Raw genomic sequence first — 14,801 nt, forward strand, 5'->3', positions numbered from 1 at the left:
CCCCTTCCTGGGAGTCATTTCAGGGTAGGTAAAGGCCTTCTAAAAATGACACAATGTCACAAAGCTTGAAATTGTCCCCCTCCAGATTGAAGGTTCTTTTATTCAGGGAATGGGGCTTTATACCACTGAAGAACTGAAATATTCCCCAGAAGGTGTCCTGTACTCTTGGAGCCTAGATGAGTACAAAATTCCAACCATCACTGATGTCCCAGAGGAGTTCAATGTCTCCTTGCTGCCATCGTCACAAACCCCACTAACCATCTATTCATCAAAGGTAAGCATCCAAACCTACCACTGCACGGTGTCATGGATCGGGTAGCACATGGCAGATGAAAGCAGGTGGACAAAATAGTAAATCAATGTTAACTGTTATCAGGAACAAATCACTATAGACTGCTAGAATTTGGAGATGACTCACTCATGGCAATCGTGGGCCAAGAATTTTAATAATTTCCTCTTTCACTGAAAACTCTAAAACTCGCCAAAAAGCTTTGACTTCTTAATAGAATAACACTTTTACTTAAGACCCTGAAGACTATAATATTAAACAGGATTGGAGGCGCAATGTGACTGAAATCCTAGCAGTGGCAGCATGGACAGAACCCTGGACTGGGGTCGCAGAAGACCTGCGTTCCTGCCACAGCCCTATCCCCTCCCTGTGGTCTTAGGCAAATCACTCACCTCTGAGGGGCTCAGGGTCCTCACCATACCCAGCAATGCATCTAGAACAGTGGTTCTCAATTGGGAGTGGGGGAAGTGGGGGAGGTGATTTTGTACAAGGCAGCCCCCCACCCCACTACAAAGAATTATCTGGCATAAAATGTTAATAGCATCAGAAAGCAAAGACATCAACCCTTAATAATTGCTAAAGTAATGAAACTGCAAATTAAAATAAAGATCATTATTTGTTTGCCTTGCTCTATGCAGATTACGTGAAAACCACCCTCAGAGTAAAAACTTCATCTAGGGTTGAGATGTATTGTTAAAGTTTCTTGACTCCTCTTAAGACTTTAAAATCTTTCCTGGCCATGGTGGTGCACACCTATAGCTCCAGCTACTCAGGAGGCTGAAGCAGGGGATTGCTTGAGCCCAGGAATTCAAGACCAGCCTGGGTAATCAATAAATAAGATCTTTTGGGAGACTTCTTGCTAGTACCCGTCCTCCAAAAAAAAAAAAAAAGTATCCAACTCCATCTGTAGAAATTTCATCGTGTCCAAACTGGATCCCACTGTCAGCTGAGGAACACCAGGAACTTCCTCTAGACCTATAGTGATGAGGTCAGGGCAAACCTGAAAGGAAGGACAATCAATGGGGCCTTTGCATTCTCATTGAACTGGAAATCACTCTAAGGGGAAAAGGCAAAAGGGAGCTAAGAGCCCACAGAGAGCAGCTTTTAAGCCACCAAGAGTAACACAGGGCAGAAAGGACCCTTGAGTCCTTGTAGTTGCAGACAGCCACTCACAAGCAGACACTCAGGAAAATCATGGGTTTGCAGGTCCCACATGGAGGGTACTATGTAGAAACAACAGAGAGCTACCAGGTACCGGGAGATGTGCTAGGTGCTTTTGCGTTTCCTGATCCTTGCAACACCCAATAAAGTTGGCATCACTGCCCACACTTCACTGACAAAGGAACAGAGGAGATTATCTCACTTACCCAGAGAAACACGGGGAGTAAGGGCCAGGATTCAGACTCAGTCTCACTAACTTAAGGGTCACAAATTGGTGGTCTACTGGCTAAATCTAGCCTGAAGATGTACTTTTCTTTGGCCTACACAGTGTTTTTACAAGTCAGGGAATTTTACATTAAAATACAGATATCTAAATTCTCTTGAGAAAATGGATGATCTGGTAATTTTGGCTGCATTCTTGGAAAGGCAACAACTGACTACAACCAAAGAACAGCTGCCCTTATAGACAGGACATGGGGGTGCTCTTCCTCACTTTACTTTCCACTGCTCCTTATTGTCCTTCATCTGCCTGCATCACTCATTGACAATACCTGCCTGTTCCTTGCAGATGATGGGTTTACAACCTTTCATCTGGTATCAAAGTCTGTACTCTTTCTTCTAGAGTACCCTGCCTATCCTGACCCTGGAGTTAAAAAAGGCATTTTTCTCTCTGCTGATAAAGCTGGCTAGTTCAATCCATTGAATGTGTTTTACTAAATAGGGTACTTTCCCATTACCACGCAAAGACACTCATACACACACACATACACACATACATACCTTTCCTAGGGAACAAAATTTAACCCAGATGGGATTCAAGATCTGGGAAAGTCAGATTATGCTGGAACTTTTTTTCTTTGTCTTTGCTTTTTTTTTTTTTTTTTTTTTTTTTTTGAGATGTAATCTTTCTCTGTCACCCAACTGGAGTGCAATGGCATGATCTTGGCTCACTGCAACCTCCAACTCCCGGGTTCAAGCAATTCTTCTGCCTCAGCCTCCCAAATAGCTAGGACTACAGGCGTGCGCCACCACGCCCAGCTAATTTTTGTATTTTTAGTAGAGACGGGGTTTTGCCATTTTGGGCAGGATGGTCTTGATCTCTTGACCTCATGATCCATCCGCCTCGGCCTCCCAAAGTGCTAGGATTACAGGCGTGAGCCACCAAGCCCAGCCTATGCTGAGATTTTTAAGACTACTCAAGCTTCTGATTCAGTCAGTAAGTCAGCCAACAAACATTTACTGAGAAGATTTTGTGTACAAAACACTGTGCAGGGGTTGGGGACACAATGGTGAACAAGACCTGGCCCCTACCCTCTAGAAACTTGTAGTGTAGTATGGAAGTTTCTCAAACCAATGTGCCTTCTTACAGGGCCTCGGGGAGTCTGGGATGTTCCTGGGGTCATCTGTGTTCTTTGCCATTGCTGACGCTGTGGCCGCAGTGCGAAGAGAAAGAGACATAGCTGAGGACTTCACGGTGCAGAGCCCAGCAACGCCAGAATGGGTTCGAATGGCCTGTGCAGATCGATCCACAGAAATGGTAGGAAATTGTTTATTTTCCTAAAAGGTGATTTGTCTATTTCCTGCTTCTTAGACCTCCTGGGTAAATGTATAACCTAATCTGTGTCTAGCTAATCAAATTATGAAATGAAAAAGGCAAATCACACAAATACACCTTGTATACATGTAGTAATTTTAACTTTTAAAAAAGTATTTCCCAAGGGTTAATTTGATCATCTTAGCAACCCTGAAGTAGGATAATTTATTAATATCATGCTGCAGCCAGGCACGGTGGCTCACGCAAGTAATCCCAGCACTTTGGGAGGCCAAGGTGGGCGAATCACGAGGTCAGGAGACCGAGACCACCTGGCTAACTCGGTGAAACCCCATCTCTACTAAAAATACAAAAAATTAGCCAGGCGTGGTGGCACGCGCCTGTAGCCCCAGCTACTCAGGAGGCTGAGGTAGGAGAATCGCTTGAACCCAGGAGGCAGAGATTGCAGTGAGCCAAGATCATGCCACTGCACTCCAGCCTGGTGAAGAGTGAGACTCCGTCTCAAAAAAATAAAAAATTAAAATAAAAAGTATATATATTAAAAATGCTGCAAAAACTAATAGCTAAATGGAAAGCAACTGACTGATTTCTCCAAACAGTGGTAAGTATTCCCTCCCTCTATCCTACCAACTCCATCCTGCCCTTCAACAAAAATAAACACACACACACAGAAATCCATGTGTCATACAGCCATATTTGATAATGTCACTTTCTGTGTTCCCTATACAGACAGTATACACAGACTGCCTGTCATTTAGAAGTAGGGTGATCCCATTGCGAGCTACTGCCTTTCTCCTTCACTCTGTTTCATACCAATGCCTCCCAGCCCGGGAGAGGGAGGCCTAGGGAGTTATCCATGGTGATACACACATGGCAAATCCCACCTGCTGGAGGTTACAGATAAGCAACTTTCCAGAGGTCATTGAGCCTCGCCTTTGCCAATTTCCTAAGCATCCTAATTTAAGTAATACCAGGTAGCATTACGTGACTGAGCACCAAACTAAACATTTTACGCATATTAGTCATTACAGCAACTCTATCAGGTAACTACTGGTATTTTCTTCATTTTACTATTGAAGAAATAGGTGCAATAACTTTCCCAAGATCACACACCTAGCATTTGGGGGCTAAGATTCAAACCCAGGCTGCCTGGCTTCACTATAATATATGGCCTCTCAGAGAGAAAAGAGTTGATTCTCTACTTCTTAAAAGGAAATTTCTATTTTCAAATCCATATTAAAAGAAGCCCAAATACTTAACTGACCTCTTCAAAATAACCAACCATAGAGTGAAAAGATCTTATAGAAATATTACTTAAAAGTAAGTGTCATAATTATTAATTTCCTTCCCCTACATAACCTATTCCTATTTCCATCTTCAAATCTAACTCAACAATATTTCTTATACTCCAATAATACCAGTCACCCTGTAATTTCCCTCCAAGTCTTCTCCCAGTCTATGGATCTGACCCTCATCTGATTCCATTGTCTACAGCAATGATTACAATCACCTGCCTCTGGCCAGATGCCCTCCTCAGATGGGCAGGGCCGGGAAACCAGCACCCTCCACCCACTCCAGGAACTCCTCTGTGCGGATCTTGGCCTAGAGGTCAGTCATCTGTCCGTTCCTGACTCTGCTGGTGACGTGATCACTGTGGAATGGTGTCATCTCATACCCCAAAAGCATAAGCACTTCTGACCTTTAAAAAATGTTCTTATTCACATTTTGCAATAATAAATACCCTCTTCTGGAATGGGGCAGATTAAGAAAACTAAAAAACAGAAAAAACAAAAATACACTTCTAATCTTCCTTTCTTGCCTGAGGTTAATGTTTTCAGTCTTCCAATGGTCTGGCTCCTAGAAAATTAATTCCTTCATGTCTAAGATTTCAGGCTGTTTTGAATAGTCCAGTTGTCTGGCAAAGTAGCTCTGTCACATACAATGGTAAGAAGTGAAACACTTTGATTTCATTTTCCATTTGGGACTTAGCTTCTTAGCTACCTGGTCCATATGATGAAACCATATTTTCTCTCAAGTCTGATGGTTCCTTGATAAGACTAACATATCTTTGCAGATATAAATCATCTACTAATTTGTGCCCATCAATCAAATGCTCAATGTTAGAATAACCTAGCATTTTCTAAAATACTCGTAGATACATGGTTTATAAATATCACTTCATGTTATAACCTATGTTTGCTATTTTAGGCCTCCTTTTAATAACATACATTGCATTCGTCTTTGTAAAAGTAACATATGTCCGTTACAGAAAAATTAGAAAATGCTGAAAAGAATAAGGTGAAGTTAAAATCAGCCATAATCCCACCAACCAGAACTAACTATAACCATGTTTTGGAGTGTGAGCATGCATGTGTGTGTGTGTGTGTACATTTTTAACTATCCTTTAATTTATATATGTTTATATGTACAATATATCTTATTTGTAAACTCATTTAATAAAATCAGGATATCCCTGACGTAAGTCTTGAAAAGATTTGAACAGTATAATTGGGAATGACTCTGCTGAGCCTCAGTCACAGAAAAATCTGGATTGGGAATTTCATGGGAAAAGCATCCCATGAAGCATCACTCAAAAAATAGTTGCTTAAACACAAAAAGAGAATACCTGGCCATACTCGTTTATCCTACAACTCTTAATCTTTGTCTATAGCTACTGGAATAAATTTGAGGGGTGAGGGCAGGACAGAATGTTTAACTTTTCAATAATAAGCTCCTTGTTATTAAGGCTACTTAGACCATATGGAGAATGATCATTTATGCTTTTTTTTTTTCTTTTGGAGACGGGGTCTTGCTCTGTTGCCCAGGCTGGAGTGCAGTGTTGCAATCTCAGCTCACTGCACCCTCTACCTCCCAGGTTCAAGTGATTCTCCTGCCTCAGCCTCCCAAGTAGCTAGGATTACAGGGGTGTACCACCATGCCCAGCTAATTTTGGTATTTTTAGTAGAGATGGGGTTTCACCATGTTGGCCAGGCTGGCCTGGAACTCCTGTCCTCAGATGATCCGCCCACCTCAGCCTTCCACAGTGCTGGGATTACAGGCGTGAGCCACCGTGCCTGGCCATAATCATTTATCCTTCATACTTATAATGACCTACAATATTCCTAACCATTGCACTGACCTCACATGTATTTGAAACAATGAAAAGAAAGCCCTCTCCAAATACATGAGAAGACTTCAGTTAGTTTGTTTGAGCCTCCAGACCCTGTCTCCTCAACTGTTCACCAACAGAGAGAAGGGGCTGGTTAGAGGCCAGCCTTGATTGGGACCTCCCAAGGAGTGCAGAGAGGAGGAAGTCCTGGGTCTTAGTTTAACAGAGGCCAAGAAACACACAAAATTTAGATTCTTCTACTATTACCTGTTGCAGGAAATGGCAATACTCATCTATCCATACAGAAACATAAACAAGAAACCCAGGAGCCATCCTGGCATTTCTCTCCCTCATACTCAGTAGCTAGTCCTTCACCGTGTCCTGTTCATTTTCACCCCCAACAATTTCTTGACCCAGTCCATTTTCTCCATCCTTAACCACTATATTATTCATGCATCCCACAAACAGATGTTGAGCATCTAATGTGTGCCAGGCATTGTTCTACAGAACAATTCTGGGGCTACAGTAGTGAATGAAACAGAGACCCCCTACCTTGGTGGAGTTTAGTTTCTGGTGACCCTGAAGCTACCTACCATCTCTCCACCCTGGATCAAAGCTGCCTCCTGGCTGATCTCTCTACACCCCCTGCAGCCAGAAGCTTGTGGTGTGGCAAAGCAGACCATGCCACACCAGCACACACATTGGCAAAAAACTTCCCTTTGCTCATAGGAGACAGAAAACTTCTTAACTTGCCTTCCTGAGCCTACAAACCTTCAGAGTCCAGCATGGCCAACCCCACCCACCTCTCCAGCCACCCATGACCCCACCCAGCCACACTTGTCTTCTTCTGTCATTCCTCATGTTAAGGACAGAGACGCTCACTCCTGCTTTAGGGCCTCTGCCATGCTCTTCCTTCTCCTTGGAACCATCTTCTTCTGTTCAACTTGTTAACTCCTACTCAGCTTTAATCAAATTCAACAAATTCATTTGATCCCTTCCTTTCTGCATAGTTTGAGGTCCCAGGAATATAAGGTCCCTGCTCTCGAGGCATTTATAGTCTAGCAGGGAAGGAAGACAGTGACTGTGAATTATAAGTGCTTGGCTGACCCTGGGGTATACTACTACATCCCACAGAATAAAACCTTTCTGACTTAGCCTCGCTCTTTTCTTGAAGTCAGAGGGGTCATAGATGGGATCCCACTTTGGTTACTCGTCATGCAATTGTTCATTCATCTAACATATTTATTGAGTACCTTCCATGTGCCAGGCACTGCTGGGGAACTAAAAAAATAGTGGTGAGCAAGGCAATCTCTGCCGGCATAGAGCTTACATTCTGTGGGGGAAGCCAGACAGTAAGCAAGTAAACAAACGCACAATATAATTGCAAGCAGTATTGAATACTGTGAAGGAAAATTGAAGAGAAGGGAGCTAGAATGTGGTGGAGAGATTATTTGATTATAGTTTCTTGGGGAAGTCCCTCTGAGAGTGTTCACATTTGAGCCAAAGCCTGAATGAAGCAAGGGACCAAGTATAAAGCTGGCAATGATACAGTCCAGGCCAAGAACAGCTCATGCAAAGGCCCTGCAGCAGCTTCAGAAGAATCAAAGCCGCTTGGGACTAAGCAGCCCTCAAAAGTGGCCCTTTTGTGTCTGATTTGCCCCTCTGGTAGAAAAGTGTCTGATTTGCCTCTCTGGTAGAAAAATCTTACAATTGTTGTTCTCCATGGCTGAGAGATAAAATAGAATTTGTGGCCACACCATTTATTTTCACATCAGCGAGTGAAACCTGGATAGTCCTTCTTCCAATCAGCAACTTTCCTAGTCTTTATCATATGCTTTATCACACTTCAGGTCTACTTCTTTAGATCTTTAGTGACTATAATTAATTCATCCCCTTAGAAGCCACAGCAGGCCTCCTGAAGTTCTTATAGCCTGGCTGCTCACACAGACCAATTTCTAAAGCATCTTAGAACAAATCTGACCCCATATCAGAATTTACTCTTTTTTTTTTTGAGACAGAGTCTCTGTTGCCCAGGCTGGAATGCAGTGGTGCAGTCTCGGCTCACTGCAGCCTCCGCCTCCAGGATTCAAGCGATTCTCCTGCGTCAGCCTCCTGAGTAGCTGGGATTACAGGTGCACGCCACCATGCCCGGCTAATCTTTGTATTTTTAGTAGAGACAGGGTTTCACCATGTTGGTTATGTCTCAAACTCTTGACTTCATGATCCACCTGCCTCGGCTTCCCAAAATGCTGAGATTACAGGCATGAACCACCGTGCCAGCCAGAATTTACATTTTTAATACATTTGATCAAATTAAACATGGTTTTTAATTGAAATATATAATGATTCACACTGGTACACAATGCTGTACTATGCAAATGTGTATATAGAAAGAGAGGAAGAATAAGAAACGTATATATTAACAGTCTTTGCATTGGGCCTTTGAATGCCCTTGTCAAAACACAATTTGTTCTAATGAATAAGAAGGTCAGGGAGTCAGAATGTCTGTATACTAGAGCATGAGTATGAAAAGTTCAAGACCTCCTCTTTTAATAACCTCCTTATAGCCATAAGGTAAATAACAGCCCAACTAGATCTATTTCTTAAACAGAAATGATGGTAGAACACTCAGTACTTTTCCCTCGGAATTAAATAAAATAATGCATGTAAAAATACTGTGTAAATATGAGTCACTCTGTAAATATTAGTGTTAAGGTCATCACCAAAAACCCATAAACTGTTAATGACCTTCTTCAAAATATGCCTCTCCCAAAAGGCTTGAAAAGTGTTTCCACATTAAATCAAGTTGACCTGCTGAGGCCAGAATAAACAACAACTCTTCTAACTAGCAGCCTCATTTTCATGGGTAAATTAGCTTCAAAAAAGGCAGGCATTGGTAAGAAGCCTAAGGCATGTTTGTTACCAAAAAAATCATACTGTATGAATGAGCATTTACTATGTCAAAAGGTTTTTTTTTTTTTTTTTTTAACATGTTTGGGTTTGTTTAACCTTAATCACAGCCTAATGCTGGCTGCCATTTTTGCATGGCTGTTTCTCAGGTGGTTAATTTCTGGAGAGGACAGTGTTGCTGGTGATGGTTTCTACTCTGAGCCCAGCAGGTCAGTCCGGCTCAACTAGGCGTGGCCAGAAACATCATCTCTATGTAATTTCCTTTTCGGTGATGGGAGAAAGAAAAATATGTATTTCCTGGAAAATGTGTTTTGTACAGTCACCTTAAATTCCACAAGGGGAAAAAAGTAAACTTCCTTTAAAGATATACATATTTAACACTTTCATATGAGGACTTCTCCTTAGAAACAGTGATTTCATTAAAAAAAAAAATATTTAGGATTCAGAGACATGAAGGGTTCCATACCCTCAAAAATTAGAAAAATACTGCCTTGGAGAATGTGGAATAGGCAGACATTTTTTAAAAATCATGTTATCTTAATATCACCAACAGCAAAACGTATTTATTGAGTAATCACCAAATGTGGTCTATGTGGGCTGCCATAGTGGGAGGCCATGTAGAGCCAATTAACAGCTTCAGTTTCCATCTCCTGGAAGTTAAAATCAGACACCTCAGCTTGGAAACAGGTTTATAAGCAGGTTTCAGCTTACCCCACTTCTGAAGGGGCAGCCTGGAACACGCTGACTCATAAGAAATCCTTGCAATCATAAAAAATGGCTCATGTCCTGCCTTAGGCTGACGCATGATCTTATCGTACCCTAGTGGGAAAAGTCCTTCATTCTTAGATCAGTCCTCAATTCCAAATGGCCATGCCTGTCCTTCATAGAATCTCCTATTCTATGAGATTGACCAATGGCTAGTTTCTAACGGCCTTCACCTTCTTCCTACGCCGCAAACCCTAATACAGTCTCCATCCACAGACTCCCCTCCTTCACAGCACTGCGTCTCTCACATCCCCACGTCTCATTTTCCCTCCCTGCTTCTTTTGCATTTCTAGATGCCCAGACTCAGTGAGAACTGGCAGCATTAAAAGCGCCACCTGTTTAGTTCAGTATCTGGAGCCCTTCCTCCCTGCTGAAGGAGGAGAGGCACGTGAACATTTTGCATGCTGCCAGACGCCTGGTTTACCCACTCCTCTCAGGCAGTTCACTCCCAAACACTAGCCGTTCAAGATGAAGCCTGCTCAACCCCATACTCTATACACAGCCCTGGATTTCTCTGAGCTGGGGGAGACATCTACCAGCCCTACAAGACTGTATTCTATTTCTTGGGGCTCATATACCACAACATGTGAAAACATGAAATCTCCAGCCTGTTCAGCTATAATCTCAGCTACAGATAATTGGCAGGGCCTTAGACCAGCACGGACATGCTTCAGTCACCTGGATTCCTTGAGATGGAACACAGAGCAGACTGCACGGCTCAGGACAGACTGAGAGTAGAGTTTCCCATGGTGTCTTCCTCAGAATGCTCAACCTATTGACCTGTTCCCATGACACACACACACATACATGCATGCATGTATGCACACAGACACACATGCACGCACACACTCAGACAGGCATGTAGTCATTCTTAACCACATTCTTCTAGCCTCTCATGCTGTCTTGGAAGAGGTTTTATTGGCTGTGAAACTGGTTCCACATTGAATATGTTTGTCCCAGGATGCAGGAACTGAATCATTTCCCTGCAATGCTTGGTGACATTTCACAGAGTAGCCATTCTTACTCCTGAGGGGAGAGTCTCTGATACTGTTATTGAATGTATATTTTTGTATCTAAAAACTCTCCTATGTGATCTCTTCCTCCTTAGGTTTGTAGGAGCAGAGGAAAGGGAGAGATAGGGAGAACACCTAAAAGGGAAGAGGCAAAAGCTGGAGGCATTCCTCAGTTTAAGGGAAGAAATAAGAGATGCAGAATATAAAACAGGAGAAAAGAGAGCCATCTCATCCTGCCAAGGAGAAGAGTTACAATGAACTATTTTAGCTTAGTGCTTGAGACAGGCCCTGAGTAGAGTGAATCTGGGTTTCAATTCCAGCTCTACTTTTTTTTTGTGATGGAGTCTTGCTCTGTCACCCAGGCTGGAGTGCAGTGGCACAATCTCGGCTCACTGCAACCAGCGCCTCCCAGGTTAAAGTGATCCTCCCACCTCAGCCTCCCGAGTAGCTGGGACTACAGGTGCACACCACCATACCCAGCTAGTTTTTGTATTTTTTGTAGAGACAAGGTTTCACCATGTTGCCCAGGCTGGTGTCAAACTCCTGAGCTCAAGCGATCTGCCCACCTCAGCCTCCCAAAGTGCAGGGATTACAGGCATGAGGCACAGGACCCAGCCCCAGCTCTACCTCTGATGCTTTATTTAAGTTCTCTGATCACTCAGTTTTCTTATCTATAAAATGAGGGAGAGGTGGGGTAGTGGAGAGAATAACTCTAGTTACTTTACAGGATTGTTGTGAGAATTGAATAAGATAATACATAAAGCAGTTGGCAGTTGTTGCACATGGTAAATGGTCAATACATATTGATGATGATGATGGTGAAGATGATTGAGTCAGGGATCCCTAAGACCACCCTTAGGTTTAAAGATTCGCTAGAAGTGGCCAGGCACAGAGGCTCTTGCCTGTAACCCCAGCACTTTGGAAGGCTGAGGCAGGAGGATCACTTGAGATCAGAAGTTCAAGATCAGCCTGGGCAACACAGCGAGACAGATAATTGGCAGGGCCTTAGACCAGCACGGACATGCTTCAGTCACCTGGATTCCTTGAGATGGAACACAGAGCAGACTGCACGGCTCAGGACAGACTGAGAGTAGAGTTTCCCATGGTGTCTTCCTCAGAATGCTCAACCTATTGACCTGTTCCCATGACACACACACACATACATGCATGCATGTATGCACACAGACACACATGCACGCACACACTCAGACAGGCATGTAGTCATTCTTAACCACATTCTTCTAGCCTCTCATGCTGTCTTGGAAGAGGTTTTATTGGCTGTGAAACTGGTTCCACATTGAATACGTTTGTCCCAGGATGCAGGAACTGAATTATTTCCCTGCAATGCTTGATGACATTTCACAGAGTAGCCATTCTTACTCCTAAAGAGAGAGTCTCTGATACTGTTATTGAATGTATATTTGTGTCTCTACCAAAACCCACAAAAATTAGCCAGGCATGGTAGCGCATGCCTATAGTCCCAGCTACTCAGGAGGCTAAGGTTGGAGGATCGCCTGAGCCCAGGAATTTGAGGCTGCAGTGAGCTTGATTGTGCCACTGCACTCCAGCCTGGGTGATACAGCAGGACCCTGTCTTTAAAAAAAAAAAAAAAAAAAAAGAGAGAGAGAGAGAAAGAGAGACTAAAAATTCCATAACTTTAGCAGAATAGTAGACTCAAATCTGCCACAGCTAAACTGAGGAATTTTGCCCTGTGTCCAGCCCAGACCTTGCAGAACAGGCTCATTCTAAAGAAGAGAGCCAAGAAGCTCCCACAGGGACAGCTAAGAAGAGAATAGGGAAGGCCCTTTGGGAAGGCAAACCCTTCGTTTACATTTCAATACAGAGGGCAAAAAGTAAGAATAGAATTTAGGAAAATGTCCTGAATGGTAGAAGGTGGGTGAATTATTTGGCTTCTTTTTGTATTTTTGTGAAATAAATACATATTAGGAGGGGGGAGAAAGCTTTTTGGAACCTTCATAGCTTTCCATCATTGGGGAAAAGCTTGCTTTGCTTTTTAACACATTTGTAACTAAAAGCCAACACTTCAAACAAAAATGTAGCAGGGGAGAGGAGAGATGTGTGTTCTGCTTTGGGCTTGAACCTAAGGGGAAGAATTCCCCAAAGAGGAGACAGGCATTGAGGACCACGAAAAAGGATGAATAATTCTTGGAGCTTGTAGCCCAAGAGAGTGAAAAGAGGCTTGGGTTTGACCAGCAAGAACACAATATCACACAAACCATTTGACTAAAGGTGCACACAGGGCTGTTATCATATCGCTGTAAAGAAGTCCAGGTGTGTGGGCTCCAGTGTACACACCTGCCAGCCTAGCCACATCCCTACTCCCAAATGAATTCATGGGATGTGTAATTCTCTTTGGGATTCATATCTGGGAAGCAAAGAAGATAGGTAACTCACCGAAATGCCCTCTTACTAAGCCAGGCGCAGTGGCTCATGCCTGTAATCCCAGCATTTTGGGAGGCCAAGGCAGGTGGATCACTTGAGGCCAGGAGTTCCAGACCAACCTGGCCTACATGGTGAAACCCTGTATCTACTAAATACAAAAATGAGCCAGGCGTGGAGGCACACACCTGTAATCCCAGCTACTCAGGAGACTGAGGCACGAGAATCACTTGAACCTGGGAAGAGGAGGTTGCAGTGAGCTGAGATCACACCACTGCGCTCCAGCCTGGGTGACAGAGCAAGACTCCGTCTCCAAAAAAAAAAAAAAAAAAAAAAAAAAAATCTGAAGTGCCCTCTTATTTAGCAACATTAGGTAAAACAGAGAGGACAACACAAACCCACCTTCTTTTCACAGTTGTCGATTGAAGGGAATGACACAGTCCCATGCCCCAGGAGCCAGGAACATCCAGCCTCCTCTCATCCAAAAAATGTTTTAAACCCAAAGACTTGATGTAATGCTCCTGTTGAAATAAATAGTGTTATGGTATATTAAGTGTTTAATTTGCTTTCTTTCTTAGATCCCAGGAGATGACCCTGAGACATTTAAACCTTGGTCTATCCCTATAGCATAACACTGCTATCATTCCCTAAAAGGTAAGATCAATAAGCTAAAAGATAATTATTCAAAGTGGGGGGAAAAAAATCAGCCAATCCAGGCTTTCAAACTTCGTTCTATAGAAATCAAGAATTGCACAAGTGCTTAAATCATGCTTCATTTTAAAGTCAATATATCTTATCCAATATTTAAGTCCTTTAACACTAAATATGCATGGTTCTGGGAACTGACAAAGGAAGGCCAGGGTGTTTTAACCAACATGATAGTTTTTTAAATTTTAAAATAAAATATGAAAATACACTGGATTAAAATATTTTAAAAGCCTACTCCCTGATTCTTTTAAGAATCACAACTGGAATGCAAAAAAACAACTGAAATCCCCTGATTACTCCATTTATAATTAACTAGCACTATTTGGAAGAGTTATCTCTTTGTATTCATTGAGTTCAACTGCTACAATTTTGTGCTGCTGCTTAACACTACACACAGAGCACTGAAGGCTTTGGAGAGTGGCCACAGAAACTCCTTGGGAAATACATGCTGATAAGAAAAAACATGGTTTTTTTTGTTACAAAATTAAACTTCTACTTTCTGCACACTTACTGGGCAATAACTGAAAACACTGGGGAAGAGAGAGAACTATGGCATAAACTCAGATAAAAATAAAATAAAATTTTTTCATTAAAATCTAATTTTCCAATGTAATTGTTTAAAAACACCCACAAGTATTAACACATATAATATACATTTAATTCCATTGTGCTTTGTCATATGAGAACAACTTGTATTGATGTTTTTACTAAATCAGACTAAATGACCGATGAGAATTTGCTTCTCCTTTACAACACAAATCAAAATGAGCAACACTTAAAATTACATCTTACATTATTGTAAGATAGTCATTTTCAAACATTCACCAACAAGCCAGGCATGGTGGCTCATGCCTGTAATCCCAGCACTTTGGGAGGCCAAGGCAGGTGGATGGC

At 42.5% G+C, this 14,801-nt stretch overlaps 1 protein-coding gene across 1 annotated transcript in view; it reads left to right on the forward strand.

The window, feature by feature from the left end:
• LOC747025 (aldehyde oxidase 2-like) overlaps positions 1-14,498 on the forward strand; it is a 116,477-nt gene extending 101,979 nt beyond the window's left edge. Inside the window, 3 exon segments of the mRNA XM_063791032.1 lie at positions 86-274; positions 2,820-2,987; positions 13,778-14,498. Coding sequence (XP_063647102.1) covers positions 86-274; positions 2,820-2,987; positions 13,778-13,831 — 411 coding nt within the window. The 3' untranslated portion in view covers positions 13,832-14,498.
• Positions 14,499-14,801: the final 303 nt, after the last annotated feature.

This window comes from Pan troglodytes, chromosome 13 (assembly GCF_028858775.2).
Source record: "Pan troglodytes isolate AG18354 chromosome 13, NHGRI_mPanTro3-v2.0_pri, whole genome shotgun sequence".
Classification (NCBI taxonomy): Eukaryota; Metazoa; Chordata; class Mammalia; order Primates; family Hominidae; genus Pan; species Pan troglodytes.